The sequence below is a fragment of the Cervus canadensis genome, chromosome 24, assembly GCF_019320065.1.
Source record: "Cervus canadensis isolate Bull #8, Minnesota chromosome 24, ASM1932006v1, whole genome shotgun sequence".
Classification (NCBI taxonomy): Eukaryota; Metazoa; Chordata; class Mammalia; order Artiodactyla; family Cervidae; genus Cervus; species Cervus canadensis.
Genome location: NC_057409.1, coordinates 27739895 through 27755077, shown reverse-complemented (window position 1 = coordinate 27755077; position 15183 = coordinate 27739895). Strand labels below are relative to the sequence as shown.

The 15183-nt window shown below is 44.2% G+C and overlaps 1 protein-coding gene across 2 annotated transcripts in view; it reads right to left on the bottom strand.

Annotated features, from left to right (window-relative positions):
- The window catches only part of NHEJ1 (non-homologous end joining factor 1), an 89978-nt gene that overhangs the window by 1759 nt on the left and 73036 nt on the right, over positions 1-15183 (bottom strand). For both annotated transcript variants that reach the window (XM_043445463.1, XM_043445464.1), the window contains exon 6: positions 434-551. In XM_043445463.1, coding sequence (XP_043301398.1) covers positions 434-551 — 118 coding nt within the window. The remainder of the gene's footprint in view (positions 1-433; positions 552-15183) is intronic.

Below are 15183 nucleotides of genomic sequence, written 5' to 3'. Positions count from 1 at the left end.
TTCCTGGTTCTCTAATTCTCCATTGGGTGGCATCACTGATTCAATGGGGATGAACTTGGGCAAACTCCAGGAGCTGGTGAGGGACAGGCAAGCCTGGTGTGCTGCAGTCCATGAGGTTGCATGTGAAGAGTTGGACACGACTTGGTGACTGAACAACAACAAAATTCTCCTAAGCATGTAGACCAGTCCTAATAAAACTTTCTATAGCGATAGAATGAATACTTGTGATCTGTGCTGTCCCACCTGGTAGCCACTGGCCATATGTGGCTACTGAGCACCTGAAATGTACAAATGAGATGAGCTTTTCATTTTATTTAATTTTTATTTATTTACATTTAAGTGGTTACTATTGCCTAGAGCTACCATAATGGACAGCACAAACCTAGACCCTAACTCTAACCCCAGGGAGACCAACACCTCTGGAGCTACGTACCAGCGTCATGATGCTTCTGTCCCACCTGGATCGCTTGTCTGGTGACTGCCACATACATACTCTGCAGATTTGTGACGAAGGGTCTTCCATCACCAACACTGCATGCCTCTGGTAGTTTCTACAGGGGAGAGGAGATTTTATCATGGGTTACATGGGATTGCTAGAGAAAAACTTGATATCCCACTGGCAGAACTGGCATCAACCCCAAAAGAGTTTATATACAGAAGTTAAATACAATATGGGGCTTCCCTAGTGGCTCAGTTCAGTTCAGTCACTCAGTCCTGTTTGACTCTTTGTGACCCTGGGGCCTGCAGCATGCCAGGCTTCCCTGTCCATCACCAACTCCCAGAGCTTGCTCAAACTCATGTCCATCAAATTGGTGATGCCATCCAACCATCTCATCCTCTGTCGTCCCGTTCTCCTTCTGCCTTCAGTCTTTCCCAGCATCAGGGTCTTTGCTAATAAGTAAGTTCTTTGAATCAGGTAGCCAAAGTATTAGAGTTTCAGCATCAGCATCTGTCCTTCCAATGAACATTCAGGACTGCTTTCCTTTGGGATTGACTGGTTTGATCCCCTTGCAGTCCAAGGGGCTCTCAAGAGTCTTCTCCAACACCACAGTTCAAAAGCATCAGTTCTTCAGTGCTCAGCTTTCTTTATAGTCCAACTCTCACATCCACATATGACTACTGGAAAAACCATAGCTTTGACTAGACGGACCTTTGTCGGCAAAGCAATGTCTCTGCTCTTTAATATGCTATATAGGTTGGTCATAGCTCAGATGGTAAAGCTATGGTTCAGAATCCCCCTGCAATGCAGGAGACCAGAATTCGATCCCTGGGTCAGGAAGATCCCCTGGAGAAGGGAATGGTTACCCACTCTTTTATTCTTGCCTGGAGAATTCCACGGCCAGAGGAGCTTGGCAGGCTATAGTCCATGGAGTCGCAAAGAGTCGGAAATGACTGAGCATCTAACACACTAGGTCCAATATAGACATCATAGCCAAACCCACTGCAACTGATATAAAGACCTCTTGGGAGGTCATCTCTTCCGAAAGGCAACTCCAAATGAATACTTTTATTTCTCTCAATACTTACATCTATTTTGCTTCCCCATGAATACCTCATAGGTTTGTAGGTTCTTTCCTCCAAAAGGATAACCTTTTAGAGAACTTTCTTAGAAAATCACATTCTTTAAATTATCCCTGAGTTGTAAATTACTATTTTATTTATTTATTTATCTAGCTGCACCTGGTCTTAGTTGTCATGTGGGATCTCCCATCGTAGTGCATGGACTCTCTAGTTGTGATGCACACCAGCTCAGCAGTTGCAGTGCACAGGCTTAACTGCTGCATGCCATGTAGGACCTTAGTTCCCTGACCAGGGATGGAACCCCCATACTCTGCATTGCAAGGAAGATTGTTAATCACTGGACCACCAGGGAAGTTCCCAGCCTACTATTTTAATCAAATTTACTCCGAAACTTCTACACTGGAGAGAGAAAAGGGATGAAATCAACGAAAGAAGAAAGAGAGCAAAATGGAAATGACAGACTGAAAGACAAGAATAAATTATGGAGCTATGATGTTCAGTCAAAGGAGATAGGAGAAACACAGCTTACAAAGTTTGGAGGCTTGCTTGCCATTTTACATTACTTATGCAATCCCATTGTGCTTTACTATAATCCATGAACTCACAATAGGGGTGATATTCCGTGCCCCACCCCCTCCCCCTAGGGAGGAGAAAATTTGCTCTTGGTGGGAGGGGTAAAAAATCTTACTCTTTTAATGTATATGGCACAGATACACAAATAGTACATAAACAGAGTTTTGGTATACCTGTGGTATTAAAATTTCCTTAGGGGGGATAATTAGGGAAAAATGTCTTAAAAGGTTCCTCTGGAAGTTGATAATGAAAAAAAGTTGAGAAACCCCGCCATAATCACACCATATTTATCTGTTTCCTTCATTATGGAAGGAACTATGAGTTTATATTCACAGCAAAATGTTTTGCCTAGTTCAAGTTTCATACACTTGGCTGAACTGAGTTTAAGTAATGGCTGAAAACTGAAGAAAGTGCAATCAAAATGAGATGAAAGAGTATGGTGTCCAGTGGACCTAAACCTGACTGTACTTTAGAATCTTGGAAAGGGCCCAGAGCCACTTCATCTGAACTTGTGAATGCCGATTGTCATGGTTCCCAGCCAGGTTAGCAGGTCTTGAAGCTAACAGCTCACATGGGAACGAACCCAAGAATCCTGGATTGCCCACATCGCACATTGAGGGCACTTCCATTGTGCTATAAAAGCATGCATTTCTGCAAACCCACGGTGGGAGAAGGACGGAAGAGAAAGTGGGAGAAGCAGCGAAGTAGTTGCTGAACCATAGTCAAGATTACACAGCTCTTTTCCCCCAAGCATGGTGGTAGCTGAAAAACTGGTTGATTCCAGGAAAGATTTCTACTCCATAGATTTCTATTCCAACCCAACTTGCAAAAAAACTGTGTCAGTCTTGAACTTTCACTGGAAACCACAGACAGTGAATCAGGAGCCCTGAATGCAGACTTTGCTTCCAGCAGCAATCACACTCAGAGTGCAATGTCCTCTTCAGCAGCATTCCCTAAGGAATGAACTGAAACAGGTCATGGACCTCTGCCTCACCTCATTCTCCTTCCTAAGTTCAGCTCTCCAACCCCCAAGCCATCTCCTCCAGCAGAAAGTCCTCTATCCCATGGCCAGAGAGCTTTGACAGCAAAGAGACAAACAGCTGTTCTCTGTCCTCACATCTCATATCTCTGGGATGTCCCTTCATGCTGCTCAGGAAGTGTGGCCTCTCTTAGAGTCACCCACACATGGCTGGGTGGGAACTGTGCTGTCTGTACAAAAAAGCCAGCCGGAATCTAGGCAGTCCATGGGGGCATCTCCTCCTGCCCTTTCTACGGAACTAAACAGACTCATACAATTTCCAGAGTGACCTTTAACCAGTGCATGTATTTAGTCTCAAAATAAAGTGCCAGAAATAAAAGGCCGTTCAAGCTATTGCTGTCCTGGAACTAAGTCCAAATCCAGAACCTGTATCTTAGCCCTTCCTCCATCCTTCCCCTTCTCCGAGAGATCTGATCCTGCAGCTACTGCCAAAGGTCATCCCATCTGAGTAATCCTTCTCAGAAAAGCACTAGGAAGAGAACACATATTTACTATGTGCTAGACACTGTTCTAGGGCTTCCCTGGTGGATCAGCTGGTAAAGAATCTGTCTGTAATGCGGGAGACCCTGGTTTGATCCCTGGGTTGGGAAGATCCCCTGGAGAAGGAAATGGCAACCCACTCCAGTATTCTTGCCTGGAGAATCCCCACAGACAGAGGAGCCTGGTGGGTTACAGGCCATGGTGTCACAAAGAGCTGGACACGACTGAGCGACTAAGCACAGCACAGACACTGTTCTAAGGATTTAAATGTTCAACCCATTTTGTCTTATTCACTGCTATCTCCCTGGCACCTAGAACAATCTGGTTCATAGGAGCGGCTCAGTAACTATGTGTGAATGAATGGACATGGTGGGCATGAGGATGACCCTAACCTGCTGAGCAGTTACCCAGTCACAGCTAGTAACTGGTGGGACAGGATTAGAATCCAGACCATGAGTCTTCAGGGCCCTCACATATAACAACTACCCTAGGGACTTCTCTGAAGCATAGAATTTTAATCTAAAGGACAACACAACCTTCCCTAGGATTACAGGCCCTTAATTCCTGGCATCACAGATCATCTGTATATACTCCCTTCCAGCTCAGAAACAAGATCCCTTGGGGGACAAGGGAAAAAAAAAGGGAGCAGATAACAAGGAGGCAACTGGCCCTACCGGGAACCCTCAGAAGGCTGAAGGGTCATACCCATAATCCTGTTCTCTCTGTTCTCCATCATCATGGATTCCTTGGGCATCATTCTCAGAATATGAGAGGGAAGAGGTGGTGAGGCCTGAGCCTGGGAAGGAGAAACATTATTTCCCTGGGCAGGACAATGGTAGGGGTGAGCCGGGGCAAGCAGCAGAGATCAAAGGGAGAAGCTGGAGTCAGGACTAAGAAAAGCAAACAGCAGTGCCCCCTGCTATAGTACACTGGAGCCAGGAGCAAGGTGTACCAGCCACAAGCGGGTCACTGCCCAGAATGGGGAGGGGAAGAAGAGCCAGGTCAGTCTACTGTATAATGTGCTCATCTGATCAGCCCAGAATCAATCCTACTTGGCAAAAAGGCTACTTAGATTCTATCATGAGCCAGTTACTACAGGACTGGGGGAGGGGAAGTAGATGCACCAGTCCCTCCTGCCTCAGATAAAGGACAGAGTTAGTACAAAGATAAATAAGTCAGAGGCCCTGCCTCCAAGGGTTTATAGTCACACATAGGAAAGAGGCAGATTCAGGTATCCCCCACGTTTTGTAAATTTGCTTTCTGCCACTTTGCTTTTGGCTTCCCCAGTGGCTCAGAGGTAAAGAGTCCACCTGCAAGGCAGGGGACATGGAGACACAGGTTCGATCCCTGGGTTGGGAAGATCCCCTGAAGGAGGAAATGGCAACTCGCTCCAGTTTTCTTGGGAAATCCCATGGACAGAGGAACACGGTGGGCTACAGTCCATAGGGTCGCAAAGAGTTGGACATGATTCAGCAACTAAACAACAACTTTGCTTTTAGGAAAAGCCTATATTAGTACCTGTTTTTGCTAACTAGAAGAAATCCAAAAAAAATTTTCATTTTTATGAAGAAAGGTAATTGCTTCTTCACTTTACACCATTTCAGCTTATGAAAGGTTTCATAGGAATGGTCTTACTTTCAGATAGAAGAAGGAACCTGTAGGTGTTTTTCTTTTTTTTCCTTTCAGGCATTATGCTATAAGGGAGTTATAAACAAAGAGCAATAAGAACCCAGCGAAGAAGAAAGGGACAAAGTCTCACTGAGAGTCCTGCAAAACACTTCAGAGGTGGTGAAGCTGAGTTAAGCCTTTGCAAGGTTAGACTTTGTAGTAGAAATATTTGAGGCACAAAGGTGTGAAAAGATAAGCCAGGTGGGCATGTGCTCAGTCATTCCGTTGTGTCTGACTCTTTGCAACCCCATGGACTGTAGCCCACCAGGCTCCTCTGTCCATGGGAGTCTCCAGGCAAGAATACTGGAGTAGTTGCCATTTCCCACTCCAGGGTATCTTCCCAACCCAGGGATTGAATCTGTGTCTCTTGCGTCTCCTGCATTGGCAGGTGGATTCTTTACCATCTGAGCCACCAGGGAAGCCCTTAGGTGGGCATATCTGATGGGAAACAAGACCGGACAGCTAATTCATAACCACCAAACTGCAAAGGACTTCATTTTCTGAATTAAGGATATGCCCATAGGAATTTCTTTTGTTTCACAAAGTGGCTTTCTCTGCTACACAACTACTTGCCGAGGTTTCCCTGACTTCAAACTGTTACTGATACAGTGTATATAGTATTACAGAAGTCACAATGAGTAATCAGGTGTTTCCTCTAGGTTTGCATTTCTAGGTTTTCTGCTACACTAGAACCTCTTCACTACTTCCTGCTAGTACTGTGACTAAGAGCCACATCACACTCTAGTCCCAAGAGCTCTGTCACTCTCTCACCTTCAGCCCACCAGGACTTTGGCCCCTGCTTTATGGCCATATCAAAAGCGTTAGGAGAGAAAAAAAAAGAGAAAAAAAAAGCGTTAGGAAAACCAAAGTCACAGAAATCACAAAGGGCATTTGATCGCCCCTTCTTGTCCCTCTAGCAGCTCCTCTTGGTTGCTAGGCCCCAAACTTCCCTCCTGTTTAACAATAACTCCCACCTTCACTGAGTCTAAAACTCATTCCCAGTGGTCTGGAAATTCTAAGACTCCCTCCTAACCCCTGACCCCAACAGGATGTTGGAGCCATCCCAGTTGCCACTTCCAATTAGAAACAAAACGTCTGATCTGACCCCCAGACCTCACCCCCATTTCATCCACTCTTTCCTCTGAGGCTGCTTCAGAAAAAAACAACAACATTTAGAAGTCTGGGTCAGGAAAGGCTGGACCTCAAGACCCTGCTCACTCTACTCTGTACGGACCCACAAGTGAAGAACTCAGGTTTATAAGACAGAGGAGAAAGGGGAAAGGAGCAAACTGGAGCTCCCAGCACCAGCTCTGAGTAGGTCCTTGGTTCTGGCACCAGCCCCAGAAGCTGGCACAGCCCCAAGATCTGACACTGCCTGTCTCAATATCATAACTTCCAGGGCAGGGCCCCAAACACATGACTTCCCAAAGGTAAGAATCCTCTCCTCCCTCTTGTACAAACTTCCCTCCATAGGGGGCCCAAGTCAGGTTAGGAAAGCATGGTGTGTGTGCTCCGTCATGACTTTGCAACCCCATGGACTGTAGCCCCCAGGCTCCTCTGTCCACAGAATTTTCTAGGCAAGAACACTGGAGTGGGTTGCCATTTCCTATGAATTGCATCATTAGCTCCTCTTAGGGGTAAGAGCACACTGGAAAACCATTCTAAGGTCTCAAATCACCAAAGGGTCACCAAAATAAATAGAAAGGAACAAGAAAACTGGTTTGGGAAGAGAACTCCAAGGAGAAAGACTCTTTAGAACAGAATTCTTGCTCCCTCTTCCACTCATTTGGCAAATATTTACTGGTTATCTACAGTGTTTGGGATGATGTAGATGCTGGGGATACAATACATTGAACAAAAGAAAGAAAAATCCCTTGTCCTCTTGAAGTTTACATTCTACAGAAGGGAGAGCAACAGTAAGCATAACTAACTAAAACATATAAAGAGGAGAATGAAAAAACTGGCATGACATTCAACATTAAAAAAACTAAGATCATGGCATCCAATCCTACCTCTTCAAGGCAAATAGAAGGTGAAAAAGTGGAAGCAGTGGCAGATTTTATTTTTGGGGGCTCCAAAATCACTGCAGATGGTGACTGCAGCCATGAAATTAAAAGATGCTTGCTCCTCACAAGAAAAGCTATGACAAACCTAGACAGCATATTAAAAGGCAGAGACATTACTTTGCCGTCAAAGGTCCTTATAGTCAAAGCTATGGTTTGTCCAATAGACATGTACAGATGTGAGAGGTGGACCATAAAGAAGGCTGAGTGCTGAAGAATTGATGCTTTCAAATTGTGGTACTGGAGAAGACTTGAGGGTCCCTTGGACTGCAAGGAGATCAAACCAGTCAATCATAAAGGAAATCAAACCAGTCAATCATAAAGGAGATCAACCCTGAATATTCACTGGAAGGACTGATGCTAAAGCTGAAATTCCAATACTTTGGTCACCTGATGCAATGAACTGACTTGCTGGGAAAAACTGAAGGCAAAAGGGGAAGCAGGTGGCAGATGATAAAATGGTTGGGTGGCATCACCGACACAATGGACATCAAATTGAACAAACTCCAGGTTTAGAGGAGCCTGGTGTGCTACAGTCCATGGGGTTGCAATGAGTCAGACACATTAGCAACTGAACAATAACAAGAAGCAACAATTAAAACATATACTCTTAGAGTAATGAAAATAAAAATAAACAAACAGGACCTAGTTAAATGTAAAAGCTTTTACACAGCAAAGGAAAACATAAACAAGATGAAAAGACAATAATTGCAAATGAAGCAACTGACAAAGGATTAATTTCCAAAATATACAAGCAGTTCATGCAGCTCAAAATCTGAAAAACAAACAACCCAATCAAAAAATGGGGCAGAAGACCTAAATAAACATTTCTTCAAAGAAGGCATACAGATGGCTAATAAACACATGAAAAAATATCTAACATCACTTATTATTAGAGGAACACAAATCAAAACTACAATGAGGTATCACCTCACACTAGTCAGAATAGCCACCGTCAAAAAAATCTACTAACAATAAATGCTGGAGAGGATGTGCAGAAAAGGGAACCCTCTTGTACAGTTGGTGGGAATGTAAATTGATACAGCCACTATGGAGAACAGTATGGAGAGTTCTCTAAAAAATCAGGTAAAAAAATACCATGTGTGTTTGTGTGTGTGTGTACGCTCAGTCACATCCAACTCTTTGTGATCCCATGGGCTATAAGACACCAGGCCCTTCTGTCCCTGGAATTTTCCAGGCAAGAATACTGGAGCAGGTTGCCATTTTCTGTATGACCCAGAAATCCCACTACTGGGCATATACCCAGAGAAAACCACAATTCTAAAAGACACATGTACCCCAGTACTCAGTGAAGCGCCATTTACAATAGCCAGGACATGGAAGCAACCTAGATGTCTATTGACAGATGAATGGATAATGGTACATACATACAATGGAATATTACTCAGCTATAAAAAGGAATGAATTTGAATCAGTTCTAGTGAGGTGGATGAATCTAGAGCCTGCTATACAGAGTAAAGTAAGTCAGAAAGAGAAAAACGAATATTGCATATGAATGCATATATGGAATCTAGGAAGACAGTACTGATGAACCTATTTGTGGGACAGCAATAGAGACACAGACATAGAAAACAGACTTGTGGACACAGTAGGGGAAGGAGAGGGTGGGACAAATTGAGAGAGCAGCATTGAGACTTATACATTACCATATGTAAAACAGACAGCCAGTGGGAATCTGCTGTAGGACGGTGCTCTGTGACAACCTAGAGAGGTGGGATCAGGTGGAGAGTGGGAAGGAGGTTCGAGAGAGAGGGGACATAGGTATACCTATGGCTGATTCATGCTGATATATGGCAGAAACCAATACAACAGTGTAAAACACCTATCCTCCAACTAAAAATAAATGAAAAAAATACTCTAGGGACTTCCCTGGTGGCCCAGTGGCTAAGACTCCACCCTCTGAATGCAGGGGGCCTGGGTCTAATCCCTGGTCAGGGAACTGCTAATAGCTCCTACATGCCACAACCAAGATCCAGCACAGCCAAATAAATTTTAAAAACAACAACAACATAGACTCTATCAGATGGCGTCAGCACCACAGAGGAAAATAAATCAGCACAGGCAATATGGGATCGGGGCAGGAATGTGTTGCAATTTTAAACAGTGGTCAAAGAGGGCCTCACTGTGAGGTGACACTTTATAAAGTGTCTCTTACTTCTAGGGAAAGTAAGAGAATACTCCATGTGGCTCTCTAGACCTGGTGACCAGATTCCTCCCAGTTTGCCTGGTCAGCCTCAGTTTGCATCTACTGTCATTTATCAGTAGAGCTCCTTTTCTCTCTTACGAGTGTCCCAATTTGAATGATAAATTAGGTGGTCCCCCTATTATCAGAGGAAGAGCATGGCAGGTATGTGGACACATGTTTGTGTGAAATCATAAGATAATACAGCACATGATCTTTTATTCTGTAAGACGGGAAGCCACTGGAGGTTATACAGAAGAGAGTAAAACAATCTGACATACATTTTTAAAAGATCACTTTGAGTGCAGAAAGACAAGTGGGCAGATCTGTTAGGAGGCTGCTGCACTAACTAAGCGGGAGATGACAGTAGCTTGGGCCTGGTTGGCAACAGTGGACCTGACCAGATTCTGGATATATTTGAAAGTACGGCTGTATATTGTCCCCCTGCTTATTTAAACTTCTATGCAGAGTACATCATGAGAAATGCTGGGCTGGATGAAGCACAAGCTGGAATAAACATTGTGGGGAGAAATATCAATAACCTCAGAAATGCAGATGACACCATCCTTATGGCAGAAAAGAGCCTCTTGATGAAAGTGAAAGAGGAGAGTAAAAAAGTTGGCTTAAAACTCAACATTCAGAAAACTAAGATCATAGCATCTGGTCCCATCACTTCATGGCAAATAGATGGGGAAACAATGGAAACAGTGACAGACTTTATTTTGGGGGCTCCAAAATCACTGCAGATGGTAACTGCAGCCATGAAATTAAAAGATGTTTGCTCCTTGGAAGAAAAGCTATGACAAACCTAAACAGCACATTAAAAAGCAAAGAGATTACTTTGCAAAGATCCATCTAGTCAAAGCTATGGTTTTTCCAGTAGTCATGCATGGATGTGAGAGTTGGACCATAAAGAGAGCTGAGTGCTGAAGAACTGATGCTTTTGAACTGTGGTGTTGGAGAAGACTCTTGAGAGTCCCGTGGACTGCAAGGAGATCAAACCAGTCTATCCTAAAGGAAATCAGTCCTGAATATTCATTGGAAGGATTGATGCTGAAGCTCCAATACTTTGGCTACCTGATGTGAAGAACTAACTCATTGGAAAAGACCCTGATGCTGAGAAAGATTGAAGGCAGGAGGAAAAGAGGATGACAGAGGATGAGATGGTTAGATGGCATCACTAACTCAATGGACATGAGTTTGAGCAAGCTCCAGGAGATGGTGATGGACAGGGAAGCTGGGCGTGCTGCAGTCCATGGGGTTGCTGCAGTCCATCGGACATGACAGTGACTGAACTGAACGAATGGCTGATAGGATTCAGTGATGGGTTGGGTATATAGAACGTGAGAGGATCAAGGATAACTCTATTCCAGGACATAAGGCAGAGGCTACAGAGTGATGAGCCAGAAACCTAAAATAAAATCAGAGATAACCTGAAATGGCCCCTGGATCAACAGCACAGACTCAGTGTGGATAATAAAAGAGGGAGACTGAGTGAGAAAGGTGAACCCAATGACCACCCCAAGTATCAGAAAGTTTAAAAAGAGGAAGCCCAAAGTGGTTTCTCACTCAAAGAAGAAGAAGCAAAACTATCTAGGAATTAGGACAAAAAAAAAAACTCTCTAAAAGAAAAGAGAAGTAAAAACAAGATTTAAGTTCAGGCTTTAGAGCCTCAAAGACTCAGATTTGTACCTAAGGTCTTCTATTTGCTGGCTGTGACATTTTGGGCAAGTTGTGGTATTTAATCAGTCTTATCTTGAGAGAGAAACAGATGGAGGGATGGGTAGATATGGGGGCTGGGGAGGGAGGACTGAGACAGACAACATCTACACCACAGGCTTTGTGAAAGGATTAAAGGAGACAGTAGAATAAGTCACCAAGAAATGCTGTCCCCTCCCTTTGCAGGACAAAGGAAGCTCAAGAAATGCCCTGATGCTCTAGGACATAGAGAAGCCGGCGTCTCACTCAGTTATGAACCTCTCTCCAGTGCATCCCAAAATATATGATCTTCCAACAATTCAGTGACTAGTCAAAGCCTAGGTCAGGGGGATACAGCTAGGTCAGAAACCTAGCTAGTAACCTCTGGGTAGTTCATCGTCACTATCACCACACAAGCCCAATCCTCAGTCTCTAGTAAGGACCAAGGTCCTGGCTTTAAACCCTGGCCTTGCCAGTTAGCAGCTATGCTACTAACCTCTTTTAGCCTCTGTCTCCTCACCAGAACAATGAGGATACCAGTATCTACTTTTATGAGGCTGTTAGAAGGACTGCATGAGATAACACATGTAAGGGTTGCCTGCTCCTTGTAAATGATGTCTCCTGACCTCCCCGCAAATGCTCTCATTGCCTCCCAAAGATCCCCCTTACTCTCCCAATGTACAGGACCTACCCACAAGGCTAGGTTTCACTTCCATTCTCCTTACCCTCTTTTTTGGGGAGGTGGTGAGTATAATAGTGGAGAATAAAGCTTCCTACTTCAGAAGCACACAAAGCACAGTTTACTCTCTGAAAAATTTTAGCTAAAGTATTCCACATGGCCCAACCTGTCCAACAATGGTTCCACCAGGAAACTTTTCTCGCCATTGTTTCCTGCTCCCTAGTGAGGCCTGGGCAAGAGGTTCTGCTATGGTGTCTCCATTGTGAAGCAATATACACTCACAAAATGCTATTTGGAAAGCAGAAAAACATGATCTGCAGATAGGTCATCCAAATATGGGTTTTTTTTTAATTTTTTAAAATTTATCTTTGACTGCACTGGGCCTTTGTTGCTGAGTGGGCTTTCTCTAATTGTGGTGAGGAGGTGCTACTCTGTTGCAGTGCATGGGCTTCTCATTGCAATGGCTTTTCTTATTGCAGAGCACAGGCTTTAGGTGCATGGGCTTCAGCAGCTGCAGCACACGGGCTCAGCAGCTGTGGCTCTCGGGCCCTAAAGCTTGGCCTCAGTAGTTGTGGCCCACAGGCTTAGTTGCTCCCCCGCACTGTTGAATCTTCCTGGACTAGGGATCGAACCCATGTCCCCTGCATTGGCAGGTGGATTCTTATCCACTGCACCACCAGGGAAGTCCCAATAGTCATATATTTTTTTTTAAGTCATATGTCTTTGATGGGATTAATCTCACAGTTTCTTCAGAGTTTGAGAAAAAAAAAACAAAAAAACATTAATAGGACAGAGAAAAGAGAAGTGGTGGTGATGTCTAGGTTTTTATTTTTCAATTTTTTTTGGTGGCCCTGAGTGGCATGTGGGATCTTGGTTCCCTGACCAGGGATTGAACCCCCGCCCCCTGAATTGGAAGCATAGAGTTTTAACCACTGGACCGCTGGGTAAGTCCCATTAAAAAAAAAAATTTTTTTATTAATGTCCAGGTTTCTAAAAGACAACCAGCTCAATCTCCATTCGCCTCCCTTGAAATGATTCCACAGAGGCTCACTTGGATGCAGTGTTTCAGGCAATATCCTAGCCCAAGGGGTCCCTGTGTGTGTTGACCCTCACAGAATACCCCTCTGAATTCCCTCAGTTCAGTGATCACAAACCTTGGTGACTTGGGAGAGATCCGGCACACTAAGGATACGAGGCAAGCTGCCCTTGAGATCGTCTGTGAAGCTGCTGAGACAGCTGACCTGCCCCTGTGTTTGGTCTGGTTTGGCTTTGTTGGGTCTGGGTCGCACCAGGCCCACCCTGACCACCATGCCCCACCGAGACTGACCTCGCCCGGCTCTCCTGTCGGCCTCTGGCTCCTGTGCACCCACCCCCACAGCGGTGGGCTTTGCCAAGGAAAAAACACAAATAGGTCTGAACCTAATCTTTTGTTTGAGACCTTACACACTCATTATAGCTCACCTCTGTCCTCCCTACCTTTACAATCAGGTAGGAGAATGGACACACGCGTGCACTCACCCATCCAAGCATGCATACAGTCCAGGCAAACCCTTACATCACTATCTTGGGTGGCCTGCTCTTCAAAATGGGGTCATTTTGTGCCTCACTCTCCCTCACGGAGCTGGAAATGCAACTGAGATAAAATAGGTGCAGAATTCAAAACAGTTTAAGATAAAGTCTAGATTTTTCTGGCTTTGCTTAAAGAAGGCCTAGGTAGCTCCCTGAACTGCACAGTAAGAAGAGAAGGGAGATGGGAAACAAAACTATAAAGAGAAGTCCAAACAGAAAGCTTGAATTTTATTAGTAAGATTAACATTTTGGAATGTTTTAAGTGTACTGGCACTAGGCAAAACATTAAAAAACTTTTTTTTACTGTGGTTAAAAGTCATATAATATAAAATATACTATTTTAACCATATTTAACTGTACAGATCAGTGGCACTAACTACACTCACATTGTTGTGTTATACCCATTTATGTATAACATACATGTATATATACAAATGTATAACATACATTTCCTGAAATTTTTACCTTCCTAAACAGAAACTCTGTCCCCATTAAACACTAACTCCCCATTCCACCCCCCAACCCCACCGCCCCCACCCCCTCTCCTCCCAGGCATCTACCAGTATACTTTCTGACTCTATGAATTTGACTATTCCAGGTACCTCGTACAAGTGGAATTAAATAATACTTGTCCACACTTAATGTATATTGGGATGCCTTTTTATAGTTAATACATGTCCTACAAAGCATTTTAATGTGTTATTTCAATTAATCTACACAGTAAGCCTATTAAGTAATCTGATAATCTAATAATCAGTCTCATTAATTTATACAGGAAAAAACAAAGGCTCAGAGAGGTTATGAAACTTGACCAAGACCGCAGCTAGAGAGTAGCAGAATGGGGCAGCAAAAGGCCCAGGAAGCTGAACCCCAGAACATACACACACTTGAACCATTCCACTATGTGGCTTCTTAAAAATCACCCCTGGAGGAGAATCCCACATACCTCGGAGCAACTAGGCCTGTGTGCAACAACTATTGATCCTGGGTGCCCTAGAGCCCACAGTCTTCAAGAAGAGAGTCCTCCCCAATGAGAGGCCTGCACACTGCAACTAGAGAGTAAGTAGCCCCCGTGCGTCGCAACTAGAGAAAAGCTTTCACAGCAATGAAGACCCAGCACACCCAAAAATAAATAAATAAAATAATATTAAAAAAAAATCACCCCCAGAAACAGCCATTTGTCTCTCCCATCCCCCACCTGCCATTCCCCAGGAGGAGCTTGATCCATTCTGAGACCTCAAAGTACTAGAATGTACCTCTCTTGCCTTCTTTCTTAAATCTCCAAATAGCCCAAGAGACTGACAGAGGGAAAAGATAAAACACCCTCCAAAGAAGAAACACCTTACTTATTAACTCCTTGACTGTCCTCCAATGGGACTAAAAAATCAGAGAAATGAAATCTCTGGTACGGGGAGGCTCTCAACTCTAAATCTCCTTTTCAAATAAGTACAGCCCCTCAAAGTCCTAGCAGGAAGGCCCCTCAGCTCTGCCCCCAAAAGAAAAATAATGCTAAAGGGAGTGGAAGTGAAGGTGGGGGCAGGGGCCGCTGCTCTCATAAGAGCCCTTTGTGGTGGTGCCTCTGAAAGGAGGTTTTGCTAGACAAGGTGGAACTTCTCAAGGTGACAAGCAAATGGTACAGCCTAAGCGGTGACCCTTTGCTCGCTCCATAACCACCCCCTCCCCTCTGGAG